This window comes from Oryctolagus cuniculus, chromosome 5 (assembly GCF_051225735.1).
Source record: "Oryctolagus cuniculus isolate XC-2025 breed Fujian yellow rabbit chromosome 5, ASM5122573v1, whole genome shotgun sequence".
Lineage (NCBI taxonomy): Eukaryota > Metazoa > Chordata > Mammalia > Lagomorpha > Leporidae > Oryctolagus > Oryctolagus cuniculus.
In genome coordinates this window covers 700,802-716,059 of record NC_142871.1, presented here as the reverse complement: position 1 = coordinate 716,059, position 15,258 = coordinate 700,802, and the positions used below count along the sequence as shown (strand labels likewise).

At 54.0% G+C, this 15,258-nt stretch overlaps 1 protein-coding gene across 2 annotated transcripts in view; it reads right to left on the bottom strand.

The window, feature by feature from the left end:
* Positions 1-15,258, bottom strand: part of WDR27 (WD repeat domain 27) — a 141,861-nt gene that overhangs the window by 63,513 nt on the left and 63,090 nt on the right. For both annotated transcript variants that reach the window (XM_089332419.1, XM_089332420.1), the window contains 4 exons: positions 11,008-11,129; positions 9,824-9,957; positions 3,206-3,303; positions 546-667 (listed from right to left, as the gene is read on the bottom strand). In XM_089332419.1, the coding sequence (XP_089188545.1) occupies positions 546-667; positions 3,206-3,303; positions 9,824-9,957; positions 11,008-11,129 (476 nt within the window). The remainder of the gene's footprint in view (positions 1-545; positions 668-3,205; positions 3,304-9,823; positions 9,958-11,007; positions 11,130-15,258) is intronic.

Genomic DNA, 15,258 nt, shown 5'->3' with positions numbered 1-15,258 from the left:
ATTCACTTAGTAAAATGAAGCCCTTAAATTATAATGTAGATTTCAGAAGGCATTTAAAATTAAGCCCTTAACGTACAAAGCCTCCCCAAACATACTGAAAATCAAAATTGCAGTTTTAGTCAAAACCAAACAACAACAGTTTTGTTCACAAGTCCTAGATGCTCTTCTGGGAACAAACTGTCCTCTGGACTGACCGACTTTGGGACTTCAAACTCGTCGAAGGGCGGCCCCCTCTCAGCCCAGGGCTGTGGACAGCACGGCCTGGCTGCCGCACCTCCCAGCATTCAGTGCAGCCACCTGCAGCCCCAGACCAGCTCGCTGGGAGCGGCCAGGTACCACCAGTAAAGCCGAGGACGGGCCCGCAGAATAACCCAGGACCAGAGTACAGAAACGGATGCAATGTGGTAACAAGACGTCGAGGTTAGAACGACTCATGACCAGAATGAACCGCGACGGTTACAGAACCGCGTCTTACATCTGCACTCGTCAAACAAGTGAAGCACACGAGTTTACAAATGACGTGTATTGTCCAAAAACTCACTTACTTGATTTTGACAAATCTGATGGACAGGCCGCGAATGGGCTTCAGCTATCACCGCGGCACTGCAGCCCGCGTTGAGGTCGAAGACTTCCAGGCTCCTGTCCCGGGCAGCCGTGAGGACGATGTCTGCACATTCAGTTAGGAGGTCCTCTTGCTGACCATGGCCCGTGGAGTAGACAGCATCACTGCCCATTATTATTAGCATAGCTTTTTTAAAATTTTATTTTATTTATTTATTTAAGAGGTAGAGTTACAGACAGTGAGAGAGACAGAGAGAGAGAGAAAGGTCTTACATCCACTGGTTCATTCCCTGGTTGGCCACAATGGAGCTGCACCTATCCAAAGCCAGGAGCCAGGAGCTTCTCCCGGTCTCCCACACGGGTGCAGGGGTCCAAGGACTTGGGGCATCTTCCACTGCTTTCCCAGGCCACAGCAGAGAGCTGGATGGGAAGAGAAGCAGCCTGGAGTAGAACCAGCATCCATATGGGATGCCAGTGCCGCAGGCAGAGGATTAACCTACTGTGCGACAGCACCCGCCCCGAACACACATTCGACATTCGAAGACTCACAGATGACCAAAGATTTCCCAAGCTCCCAGCAGTCCTGACCTGAACACAGCTCCTCCCCATCCAACTCCAGGAGGGCAGGGGGCTGCTGAGGCAGACAGGAGACTGGGCAGGTGCACACGGGGTGGCAGAGACCCAGAGTTCACTGTCAGATACATGGTGTTTGAGACACCAAACTGCAGCTGAATGTTAGGTACAGGCTAGGAAACAGTGTGAGCCCAGGTGAGGGTAGAGCAAACAAATGAGAGACCACGCACACAGCCCACAGCATGGGTGATGCCAGCCAGGGCAGGCCATGTGCACAGCCCACAGCGTGGGTGATGCCAGCCAGGGCAGGCCATGCGCACAGCCCACAGCGTGGGTGACGGCAGCCAGGGCAGGCCATGCGCACAGCCCACAGCGTGGGTGACGCCAGCCAGGGCAGGCCATGCGCACAGCCCACAGCGTGGGTGACGCCAGCCAGGGCAGGCCACGCGCACAGCCCACAGCGTGGGTGACGCCACCCAGAGCAGGCCACATGCACAGCCCACAGCATGGGTGACGCCAGCCAGGGCAGGTCACGTGCACAGCCCACAGCGTGGGTGACGCCACCCAGAGCAGGCCACGCGCACAGCCCACAGCGTGGGTGACGCCAGCCAGGGCAGGCCACGTGCACAGCCCACAGTGTGGCCTGAGGTCGGTGTACGAGGACACCACTAAACTGATGCTTAGCCCTGAATGCCACTGGCAAGCTCTGAGGAAAGTATGCCCTGTGCTGATAGCAATGGACGTGAGAGTAATCGTGAGAGCACACTTCTGATGTGGTTTCACAGACACTCACTACAAAAATCACACATTTCAAACTCAGATATACTCGGACACTTTCAGTAATCCTGAACGTTTAGCTATTAAGCCCATCAGCAGAATTCAGCTGAGACTAGGGTGGGCATTTGGTGCCTCTTGAGACACCCATGTCCCACACTGGGGCGCCTGGATTCCAGGCCCAGCCCCACTCCTGACTCCCGCTCCCCGCAATGCACACCTTGGGAGGCAGTGGACAGTAGCTCGAGTCGTTGGGTCCCTGCCACCCACACAGGGGACCCAGATGGAGACGATGGCTTCAGCCTGGCCCAGCTCTGGCTGCTGTGGGCATTGAGGGAGTGAACCAGCGGATGCAAGACTTCTCTTCAAAACAAACAAATAAATAAAAAATTGAAACAAAGAATTTAAATTAGAGCTATCTTGGAATAAATTAGAACTTTTAAAGTAAATTCTTAGACTGGGAGTTTTACTGCTAAATAAATTAAAATCAGTGCTTTTTAATGAAAAGAAATGTTAGCCACAAAAACTCAAAAATTAAAGTTCTGGCCTGAATGTCATATGCCACTGGAGGGAAAGGCTGCTTTGCCAGTCCAGCCTCCACCTTGGAAGGAGACTGCCGAAGGGACGAGGGCTGCCCTCGGTGTGGGGGACGGCGTATTCAGGACACCCAGGCAGGCATCACCATCTCCCATCCAGTGAGGCAGGCAGGAGCGCCGGTCGGCTCACCCTGCCGATCGGCATGAGCTCCATGCCCCCAGGTTTGTCTCTCCGAGGCACTTCCCACACTACCAGGAAACCAGCACAGGTACACCGAGGCCCGTGGGGCGAGCACAGCGGAGCAGTGGTGAAGCCACAGTTTGGACACCTGCATTTCACACTGGACGCTGTTTGAGCCCCTCCAGCTTCCTAAACTACCCTAGGGAACAGCATGTGCCGACTCAGGCACCTGGGTCCCTGACGCCGCGTCAGAGACCTGGAAGGAGCTCCTGGCTCCTGGCTGCAGCCCGGCCCAGCCCTCGCTGCCGTGGGCATTTGGGGAGTGAGCCAGTACACAGAAAATCCGTCTCTCTCTCCCTCGCGCCCTCCCTCTCTCTCTTCTGCCCTCCTACTCTTCCTCCCTCCTCACCCCTTCCTCTGCCTTTCAGATTAAAACAAACATTTCTTAAAAATCGTGCAAACGACCACAAACTCTGTGAGAAGAGATGTGAGCTCCCGGGCCAGCCCGGCCGGGGCCCCCTGGGCCTTCACGTAGGCCTAGCGCTCAGCACGTGATCCCAGAGGATCCAGGGAAGGATACGGGAGTGGAAGTCATTCACTGCTGACAGACTGGTCACGTCGGCGCCGCTGCCCACAGAGAGCCTGTGCACGGGCTTCACCGAGCTCCGGGGCTTGTATCTGGAGAAACAGAGACACGCAGTCACTGCGCTCCCTCTCGCTGCAGCTACATGCTACGCTTCCAGGAGGACTGCAGGACGACCCCCACCCTGAGTCAGCAACTACACCACCAAGAGGACTGCAGGACGACCCCCACCCTGAGTCATCACTGTGACCTGAGAGCACTGCAGGACGACCCCCACCCTGAGTCATCAACTGTGACCTAACAGGACTGCAGGACGACCCCTACCCTGAGTCATCACCTGTGACCTGAGGGGACTGCAGGACGACCCCTACCCTGAGTCATCAACTGTGACCTGAGGGGACTGCAGGACGACCCCTACCCTGAGTCATCAACTGTGACCTGAGGGGACTGCAGGACGACCCCCACCCTGAGTCATCAACTGTGACCTGAGGGGACTGCAGGACGACCCCCACCCTGAGTCATCAACTGTGACCTGAGAGGACTGCAGGACGACCCCTACCCTGAGTCATCAACTGTGACCTGAGGGGACTGCAGGACGACCCCTACCCTGAGTCATCAACTGTGACCTGAGGGGACTGCAGGATGACCCCCACCCTGAGTCATCAACTGTGACCTGAGAGGACTGCAGGGTGACCCCCCACCCTGAGTCATCAACTGTGACCTGAGAGGACTGCAGGGTGACCCCCCACCCTGAGTCATCAACTGTGACCTGAGGGGACTGCAGGACGACCCCCACCCTGAGTCATCAACTGTGACCTGAGGGGACTGCAGGACGACCCCCACCCTGAGTCATCAACTGTGACCTGGGAGGACTGCAGGACGACCCCTACCCTGAGTCATCAACTACACCACTGAGGGGACTGCAGGACGACCCCCACCCTGAGTCATCAACGCACCTTAACTTCCCTTAGGGGAAAACATTAGTTTTCCACTAGGGAACTCAAGTATTTCTTTTAGGAAAATTTTATAAAAATAATATAATTTTATAAAGCCAGAAATAACTTTCCTACCCCTGAGAGAGAAAACCTGTCTCCGAGTGTGAAAACAACTATGCACAGGTAAGCAGCCACTCCGCTAGTGACAAATCACCTGCAAGTCTACTGAAGCCTAAACTTCCATCATTTTCCCAAGGACAGCAAAGCGGATAGCTGGTCCCAGAAGGCACAGCCTGCACTGCTAGCTATCACCCACGTAGGAAACAGACCGAGCAGCCATGGCCGGACACGGTGTGGGTCTGGAGGGGCACAGCTGTGTGCAGATGAGGAACACAGGCGTGGGAGAAGGGGCAGACCCTGCCCGCAGGAGAGGCCAGGCCAGGCAGACCTTGGCGCCAGCCCAGAAGGGGCGGAGTGAGGACTCGGGGTGCAAGGTGGAGAGGACTCTCCTGGGTGACATCAGGGCCTGAGGAATCGAGACAGCTGAGATGACAGGGGCCACAAAGCCGTCATTGGTGTCACAGCTTCCCTGGGGGACGCTCCGTGGGCTGAGGGGCTTCAGAGGATGACCCAGTGTCCACACGGGCTTCGGGGAGGGATGGCACAAGAAGACGGAGAGGGCCGGGGAAACGGCTCACTAGGCTAATCCTCCGCCTGCAGTGCCGGCACCCTGGGTTCTAGTCCCAGTTGGGGCGCTGGATTCTGTCCTGGTTGCCCCTCTTCTAGTCCAGCTCTCTGCTATGGCCCGGGAAGGCAGTGGAGGATGGTCCAAGTGCTTGGGCCCTGCACCTGCATGGGAGACCAGGAGGAAGCACCTGGCTCCTGGCTTCGGATCTGCGCAGCGCCTGCTGTAGCAGCCATTTGGGGGGAGAACCAACGGAAAAGGGAAGACCTTTCTCTTTGTGTCTCTCTCACTGTCTAACTCTGCCTGTCAAGAAGAAGATGGAGAAACAAACCCAAGCCAGGTCTTGGGGAGCACCGGGAGGAAACACCCAAGCTGAGGACAATGACAAACGCCTGAGAGCTCACCGGAGGACGAGCAAAGATGCAAAATGTACTCAATCTGGAGAAAGAGGACCTCCCCGGACATCGGGGTGGGGCAGCACTGTGCCACCCGGGAGGCCCGCACGGGGTGCAAAGGCCACACGCGGCCGTTCTCCCTGCAGGCCTCTGTCAACAGAATCAGCCCCACCTGTAGGACCCGTGTTTTCTCACATGGGCTGCAGTTCTTGATCCTCTACCGCATGGCTGGGCCCAGCTGGCCGGGTGCCTCCCAGACCAGGAAGCATCCACCCGCCCTGCGGGCAGTTTAGCCTGAGCTGGGACTGCAGCACGGATCACGCACACCAGCGAGTGCCACACGCACCCCACCCCCAGGAGGGCGGTGCCCCCGCCTTAGGTGCAGACGCCGCGTCACAGCCCCTGCTGAGGACTGGGACACCATGCCCGGGCACAGGGCGGCTGCCTGCTGGGCGCTGCCTCAGGCCACGCCCCCCTGCTCTGATTGGGTCCTCATGACCACAGTCGAGGAGAGCTGTGATCCCTTGGCCAATCCAGGTCATTTGATGACTGTACATCAGAATAAAACCAGTGTTCTAAAGTGACATCTGTTCTCATAACAGTAGTGTACTGTGTACGAGTAAAATGGAAAAAAATGTAATCGTCTTACATCATCTTGTTAACATTCGGATGAATATTTTATATGCCTCCAGGTATTCTTCACACAAAATCAGATTCACACTAAAACAGATCATTTTCCATTTAAAGCACATCAAAAGTATTTCTTGGAATCGTTAAAATAACGTTTAGTGTTTGTACTGAATTTTACACTCTGAATACGCCGCCATCTGACCATGTCTGAGCATGGACACAAGGATGTGCAATACCTATCTTTTCCCAGGTCTGTGATAATTTTCTCCAGATAGATGTCCCAAGGAAGAACCGGGTGAGAGATGGGAGTGTCCCTGGCGCTGTCTCCCACCTGGGACCAACAGCCCTCTGAGGCTCATGCTGTACAGCCCAAACACCTCCCTTTGAACCTCACAACACGGCCGTCTCCCCCATGAAAGTCGGCCATCAGGAGGAACGTGTGCATGACCGTGGGCTTCTCCTTGCATCCTTTCAATGGTCAGAACTGCCAGGTACTCTGCATTCTCCCTGGGATCAGAATACTCCTTCGTCGTCCCAAGTTTTCAGCCAGCTTCCCATCGAAGAACTCACACCTCATTACTGATTTGCAGATCTGTTCCTTGTAGATGACATTCGTCATTCATAAATGTGTCAAAGACAATAATTACATTCTCATTTAATGTTCAATTATTTATGGTCATTTTTGATGTAACGGAACTATTTCTTCTCCATCAAACACATCCGTGTCTTCCTGGAGGATTTACACACTTCAGCAGCAGGCACTCGGGAAACATGCCCAACTCCAGCTAACTGTCATGGACCGGACAGATGGGTGCACTTTACTACCTCCCAAAACCAAATAAAGTGGCTATAAAGTGATTTTATTCACAGCAAAATCCACAGGATTAAAAAGAATAGGAGGCAAAAGCAAGAAAAAGTGAAATTTTAAATCTTAGAAACAAAGGGATTTCTGCCAACTGATAAGGAAAATCTGAGAACTCAGTAAATACCCGAAACTTCCCCTCCCAAAGAACAGAACAAAACGATGCTCAGGACGACGGCCGTAAGGCTCTCCTCCAGCAAGAGGTCGTGGCCCGGGGGCCCCTCCTCCACCCTGGGAAACTGTCTGCACCTGAACCGCCCCACACAAACGGGGGGCTCGCTCTGAGGACCCAGCAGGGACAGGTGAAGGCGGGGGTTCCAGGCCAGCCCACCTCTCAAGTGAGGGGATTCCATCTGCTTTTTTTTTAATAAAGATTTATTGATTTGAAAGTCAGAGTTACAGAAAGAAAGGGAGAGAGACTAGAAAGAGAGTGAGATATTGATCTCCCATCCTCTGGTTCACCCCCAGATGGATGTAATAGCCAGGCTGGGTCAAGCCAGAGCCAGGAGCTTCATCTGGGTCTCCCATGTGCACAGCAGGTGTCCAAGCACTGGGGCCATCTTCTGCTGCTTCCACAGGTGCATTAGCAGGGAGCTGGATCAGAAGTGGAGCACCCACATGGGATGCCAGCATCGCTGGTGGCGGCTTAACCCACTGTGCCACAACACCGGCCCAACCTACAGCTCTCTGCAGAAAAATTGCAATGGGCTTAGCCAAGCCATGGAAAGCCCACTCTCCTGGCCAAAGGCTGGCCTAAGACTGGGCATAGAGTCCACCCAGGGCACATGAGCCGTAAAATGAGCTGTGGTGAGAGAAACCTCACCCCCTGGGTGACAGGAAAGAAACAGATCTGCCACAGTCTCCTTGTTCATTTTTCACTTTGTTGCCTGGGCTGTTGGGGTCACATCCACGAAATCCAAAAGCCAGTCCAAGGTTTTCCCCACGTGTACTCACGGCTTTATAATCTCAGGTCTCACTCATTTCCAGTTCATTTTGTGTCCGTGTCATTCTTTTGTGTGTTGGCACCCGCTGAGGAGACAACCCTCTCCCTGTGGTGTGGTCCCAGCTCCGTGTGGAAGATGGGAGGCTGGCTACACATGCACTTAGCTCTGTTCACCGGTTTATGTTTCTCTTCCTGCTGGGACCACATTGTTTTGATTGCTGTAGTTTTGTGATTATAATCTGAAGTCACCAAATGTGACACCTCCAACTTTGGTTTTCTTCCTCAAAATCGCTTTGGCTATTTGGAGTCAGGATTATTTTTAATTTCTAGAAGAAATGGAATTTTGATTGGGATCACATGGAATCAAGGGTTTGCTTCAGACAGCATTGACATTTTAATATATTAAGTCTTTCAATCCATGAACATGGGCTTTCTTATCATTTGTGTCTTCTTTAATTTCTTCCATTAATGTTCTGTAGTTTCCAGTATGGAAGTTTGTTTTTTTTTTTTTTTACTTCCTTGGTCAACTTTAGTCGTAGGTATTTTATTGTAAATAAGATTGTTTTCAGATTTCCTTCTAAGATAGTCTGTTACTATATAGAGATGTAACTGATTTCTGCATGCTAGATTTGCATCCTACCACTGTACAAAGTTTACTTTCTAGTACCAACAATTCTACATCACACAAAAAGCTTCAGCCGGCGCCGCAGCTCACTTGGCTAATCCTCCGCCTGCGGTGCCGGCACCCCAGGTTCTAGTCCTGGTTGGGGTGTCAGATTCTGTCCCGGTTGCTCCTCTTCCAGTCCAGCTCTCTGCTGTGGCCCGAGAAGGCAGTGGAGGATGGCCCAAGTGCTTGGGCCCTGCATCCACATGGGAGACCAGGAGGAAGCACCTGGCTCCTGGCTTCAGATCAGTGCAGTGCTGGCCATAGTGGCCATTTGGAGGGTGAACCAACAACGGAAGGAAGACCTTTCTCTCTGTCTCTCTGTCTCACTGTCTAACTCTGCCTGTCAAAAAAAAAAAATTCTAAACAGCAAAGGAAACAACCAGCAGAATGAAGAGCTAGCCTGCAGAAGTGGAGAATATTTGTAAACCATATTCTAATAAGGGTTTACCTCCAAAATATATAAGGAAGTCATACAACCCAATAGCAAAAAAATTTAACAATTAGATTAAAAATAGGCTATAGACCTGAACACACATTAAGCCAGAGGGGACAAACTCTCTTTTTGTATTTGTCTTTCAAATAAATTAATAAAAATGTTTTTAAAAATTCTCCCTAAAATTCTAAAAAAAATTTATCTAAAAATTTTGAAAACAAAGACAGTAAAATGCTGTCATTTGTCCAAGCTAAGCCTGTTAGGTAGGAAGTCATAAATGAGCTTCTGTGTGTGTGACAAGGGCCTAAGCAATGGACGTCTACAGCAGTACAGCATCTGCACCTCAAAGTCACCCTGATAACCTTCCAGGTGCAGCCCAGTATTGCACTTCAAGGTCCTGCCCAGATCCTGATGACCTTCCAGGGGTCATGACCTTCCTGCCCCTTCTACCTCATAACCATCCTTCCTCTAAGGCAGGGCGATGCCAGCCTTACCCGTCTGGTAACTTCAGGGGGAAAACTCAGCAAGGATTTTTTCGTATTCACATCCAACAAGTCCTCTGTTCCAGGAGGAGAAGAACGAGAGGGGGAGGGAAGGCAAGACCCCCCCTAAAAATCCCAGCCTAAATGTGCACTGCTCAGGTCCTGTCTGGAGAGGTGCCCATCCGTTCTTATCAATGTCCCTACCCTTGCTATGTTGCTTTCCCCTGCTCTCTGTGTCACACCTGAATTCTTTCTTGCACGAAGACAAGGCCCCTTTGCTTCTCGGGTAACAAGCCTGTGTGCATTATTCCACACATGTGTGTATCTGGACAACTTCACAATTTTAATTCCTGCTCTAAGTAGCAGCCTCCCGCACGTCACCACCTCAGTGCGTCACAGAGCTGAGCTCCCTCAGGTCCCACTCCCCAAGCCTCTACGTCACACAAAGGCCACCAGGCCCAGAGTCTTAAGAGAATCAGAACCCAGGAAGGCCAGGCCAGCCGGCTCTGGCGGGAGTCTGGTCCCTGTGAGGTCCCCGCCAGGATGCCGGATGCGCCGCTGGTCGGAGGGAGGGGCCTCCTACCGTTTCAGCTCATCCCTGCAGGCGTCCAGGCGATACTGCAGTAGCCGCACGTCGGGGCCAGAAGACAGCAACAAGAAGGCGTCCACGAAGTAGAACTGTGCAGAGTGAACAGGCCTGGGAAACACGTCTTTTCCCTGCAAAGCAAACCAGTGACCGCGGCAGTGAGGGTAACGCACAGGCCCTGCCATCCGAGCCCCGAGCACCCATCACTCTGGGCACACGTGCGCTTTGTTAGGGCAGATCTGCTCTCTCCCTTCTGCCTTCTGATGGCTTCTGAAGGTGCAGTAGGACAGAAGTTTTACTGTAAGTCTACTGTCAATCCTAGCCATTTAAAACCTCTCAAAGAAAACTGAAACTAAGCAATGAACATGTTAAGCAGCAAGGATTTTATTACGGCTGGAATTTAAAACCTGTTTGAAAACTTAGTTCTAAGGTTCCGACTTTGAAAACGGACACTGTGCGCACAAGCGAACAGTATCAGCAACTCCAAAACCCACCGCCCCCTGCACACCCTGGAGCGGCTGTGAGAGCCTCCACCCTCACGGAGCCCCCGGCTTCACGCCCTCTGTCTAGGGCTCTTCCTCCAGCCAGGCCCGTAGAGAACAAACGCTGAGCACATCGGAAATTCTACCACTCCCTACGTTGTGTCTTTCACAATTAACCATCCCATAATTTCACAAATCAAAGCCACTTCTTAGGAACACCTCCTCCTGTCTTGGTGTCAGACTACTGCCGTCTTCCTGTCTCTCCTTCTCCATCCTACTTCCGAATGACCACCCATCAGATCATCAAAACTAGTCATTTTTCTCCCAAAATATTCATGCAGTATCCCTTAGGCCATGACCATTACCTCTGCTATAAAATCACACTAGATTAACATTTAAAATTAACCAAGTACTACAGCATTAATTCTTTTGCTGCTTGCTGACCATAACACACATTAGGACATGTAACTGTATGTGTCCACACATGCATGTACATGTAGCAAGTGTGCATGTGTACATGTGTGCACATTATGTGGTGAATAACATGAGCACACATGTAAGAAAATATCTGATCAATAACCTTCACTGCACTGAAGCAAGCTCCTGATCAGTGTCCATTTCCAAGTCTCCGATTAAGGCAAAAACATGCCCTTGAGAGGACGCTGCAGGACAGCCGTGGGTGGGGAGGGGCCTCATTACCAGCAGCAACAGGAGCTCCGCCCTGCGGAGGGACCACACCCGCAGGGCCCCATCCTGGGCTACAGACAGCAGCCACCTCTGGTCATGGCTCCAGCACACGGTGCTCACGGCTGCATCGTGACCTGAGGGCACAGGGACAAGGAAGAGCAAACAGGGTTACCTGTGTCCCCCGCACGGCATGGCACACCTGCAACTGCAGGTCCCGAGGAACAAACGAGGCACGCGGGGGATCCCCAGCCACAGTGACGCCACACAGAACCAAGTTCAGGGCCAGACTCCATTGCTAAGAGACTCCCCTAGTCGTCGTATTTCTTAAAGTAGGAAATTCAAAATTACATGTGCATCTGTGAGTGTCTGTTTCACAAAAATTATAAACTGTAGAATTATAAAACACAGTACAGAAGTCTGTGGATTGAGTAGTATTTTAAAACCACGATTCTTTTGGGGCCAGCACTGTGGCGTAGCAGGTAAAGCCGCTGCCTGCAGCACTAGCATCCCATATGGGTGGTGGATCACGCCCCGGCTGCTCCACTTCCCATCCAGCTCTCTGCTGTGGCCTGGGAAAGCAGTGGAAGACGCCTAAGTCCTTGGGCCCTGCATCCACGTGGGAAACCCAGGGGAGGCTCCTGGCTCCTGGCTTCGGACTGGCACAGCTCCGGCCATTGAGGCCAACTGGGGAATGAACCAGAGGATGGAAGACCTCTCTCTCTCTCTCTCTCTCTGCTTCTGCCTCTCTGTGTAACTCTTTCAAATAAATAAGTAATAATAAAAAAGTAACTATGATTCTTTTGACATCAAAGGAAAAAGTCAAAAGGCTTCACTGAACACACGTAGGATATAATCATTTCCTTGAGATTTTGACATTTTTATCTGCATTTAAAATGGCTAATTATCCTTTTTTAAAGAATTATTTATTTGAAAGTCAGAGTTACAGAGACAGGGGGGAGGCAGAGAGATCTTCCAACTACTGGTTTCACTCCTCAGATGGTCACAACAGCCAGAGCACGGCCAGTCCAAAACCAGGAACCAGGACCTTCATCTGGGTCCCACGTGGGTGACAGGGCCCCAAGCACTTGGGTCACCTTCCCAGGTCATTAGCAGGGAGCTGGATCGGAAGCGGAGCAGCTGGAACCCAAGCCGGTGCCCATATGGGACGCTGGTGTCTCCGATGATGGCTTAATCTGGCACGCCATATCACCAACCCCCGAAACAGCTGTTCTGACTGCCGACACGGGGTGCTGGCGAGCTCCTTAGCAGTAAACACCCTGAACTGGGAGACGCTGCTGTGCGGCCGACAGCTGGGCTTATTTCCCCTGCCTACAGAGCTTGCCGCCCAGCCTCTCACTCCCATGCCAGCCTGACCGGGTCCGGACTCCTGCCTGCCATCCTGCTGCTGCGGGCTGGGGACATGCTGCCTCCTGGGCCTCCGACCACACACCTGCTTTCTGAGCCCGCCTGGCCCTGGAGCCTCAGACATGCCTCAAGCCCAGGGAGCCACTCAAATATGACAGTGCCCCCGGCTGCCAGCCCTGTGTCCCCCGGCTGCCACCCCCTGTGTCCCCAGGCTGCCAGCCCTGTGTCCCCTGGCTGCCACCCTCTGTGTCCCCAGGCTGCCACCCTGTGTCCCCCGGCTGCCACCCTCTGTGTCCCCAGGCTGCCACCCCCTGTGTCCCCAGGCTGCCACCCCCTATGTCCCCAGGCTGCCACCCTCTGTGTCCCCTGCCTGCCAGCCCTGTGTCCCCAGGCTGCCAGCCCTGTGTCCCCCGGCTGCCACCCTCTGTGTCCCCCGGCTGCCACCCTCTGTGTCCCCCAGCTGCCACCCTCTGTGTCCCCTGCCTGCCACCCTCTGTGTCCCTCGGCTGCCACCCCCTGTGTCCCCAGGATGTTCTCAAAACTGCGCCCTGCGCAAGAGACACAGGAGAGACGAGTGAGGCGGACAAGGGGCCGCTGGGCTCTGCACAGAGGCCACGAGAGACAGGCTGGTGGGGAAGACGGACGCCCCAACAACCAGCAATCAAGACTTGCTGAGCAATCACATTCCGCCTCCTGCAGCAAGGACAAGCGGCCAAGTCACCACTGCTCTGGGAAGACGCTGGTCACCCAGGGACCTCCCCAGGGAGGGCGGCCACTGGCATGTCGGTCTTGGTGTACGCACCACACGCAGTAATTTAAAGATCAGAAAGTGAATCACATGGGTCAGAAAACCAACAAGGAAAATGGAAAGGCACACGAGTCAGTCTGCAACTCACTCTGTAACCTGAACCCAGGGAATCTCAGAGCCAAAAACGCACCGAGCAACAGCCGTCTGGAACAGCTCTGCTGCCCCCTTGTGGACAGTGTGCAGTTTCAGCAACCGTGCTGAGGCCAAGCCAGCCAGGCTCCAGCCTTCACCCCTGCCCCTTGGTGGCAGGAGGACAGTGTTCTGGGGCCAGGGCTTGTAGGCATCGGTAGCAAATGGCACCTGCGACACTCTTATGAGTAGTGCTTAAGTCTGGACTCCATGCCACAGTGAAAACTCTCTCTAAAGGACCTACCCCGGCAGCCCCAGGAGGCCCACCCTGGGACACCAACACCGCTGGCTCACCGAGGGCAGGAGGAGGGTGCGATTCCACCTCCCATGTCCTTCTCCCACGACACCACGCACTGCCCAAGACTGCCGCATGTCTTCTGGGCCTCTGTCCACCAGCTCACAAAAGCTGCGTGCAAGCACAAGCCCCGCCCATCACTGGAGTGGCAGAGGGATGCCTCCAGCAGAGCCACAGGACACCATGGGCCTGCCTGTCGCTGCTCACGGGACTGGCAAAGAGCCCGCTTCCTCTTCCAGGCTCAGGCCCAGGCACGGGCTCCAGAGTGCTGTGGCCTCGGGCGCATGGCAGGGATCCCACATGGCAGAGGCCCTCTGGAGCCCTCAGGCTTCTGCCTCCCCAGCCAGGCCCCTTCCCCTCTCCTCAGGCTCGTCACAGGGGTCAACACATCTCCCCAGAACCAGACAGCGGCTCCCACCCTGATGTCACTTGATGACGGCCCCCAGTGGTAAGGAGCTGAGCCAGCGTCCTCCTGCCAGACCCAGGGTCCACGTGTCAGGAAACAGTTCAGCACAGGAGACATGAACCGCCCACCGCAGACGGAGCGCACACGAGGCTTCTCCACCAAGGGAGATCTCAGAGGGCAGAAAACGGCCTGGCAGAGCTCAGAGCAGTCTCCCATCTGCAGCGGGCTCTTCACTGAGTCGGTCTTGGGGGACCCTCAGCTGACCCTGGCCCCTCCAGCAGGACGGTGCCAGCTGCACCTGCACGAGGGCTGGAGCTCCCCCCACCCCAGCCACCCTGGAACTCCACGGCAGCTTTTGACGGAAGATAATCTGAACTCTGAAGCACCAACGCTAAACTCCTGTACTGAATTAGTTACGGTCAATATCAGTGATTTTCTTTAAAAAAAAATATTTATTTACTTGAAAGGCAGAGATACAGGGAGAAGGAGAGAGAGACGGAGAGGGCGAGATACTCCATCCACTGATTCACTCCCCAAATGGCCACAACGGCCGAGGCTGGGCTGAGCTGAGGCCAGGAGCCAGGAGCTTCTTCCAGGTCTCCCACATGAATGACAGGGACCTGAGCACTGCCTCCCTCAGGCCATTAGCAGGGAGCTGGATCAGAACTGGAGCAGCCAGGACTTGAACCGGCATCCATGTGCGGGCAGAGGCTTAACTTTCTACACCACAGCGCCGGCCACTCTCACTGGTTTTCAAGCTGAGCGGCACTACCTGGCCATGACCTCAGAGGCCCCACGTTCTCCCAGGACAGAATTCCAGTTCATCACCTGGCCTGTCTTGGATTAGGACAGAAATAAACTTCCTGGGTGGGTGCTGAGGCATGAACTGTATTTTCAGTTAAAATGCATGACTATCCGACAGCCAGACGCAGAGACTGGGCCCGTGTGACAGGATGGGGAGGCACCCCCCAGCAGGAATGCTGCGCCTTGTTCCAAGACAAGTTTCAGCGTCCACTGCGCTCTCCTAACTCATGGGAAGCCTTTTTCCAACAATGAAAACCTAGAGGAACGCCCAGGGTCAGCGGCTCTCCTCGCAGCAGGCAGTCAGTCGGGCTCCGTCCACACTCACAAGGGCCTCCCTGGAGTCGCCGGGGCACCTGGTGACACCAGAGGCACAGGCAGAAAGCACCAGACCCGACCCGGGCCCAGACACACAGAGGCGGCAGCACCTTCCTGCTTCCAGGTAGGGCCCCACCCGGG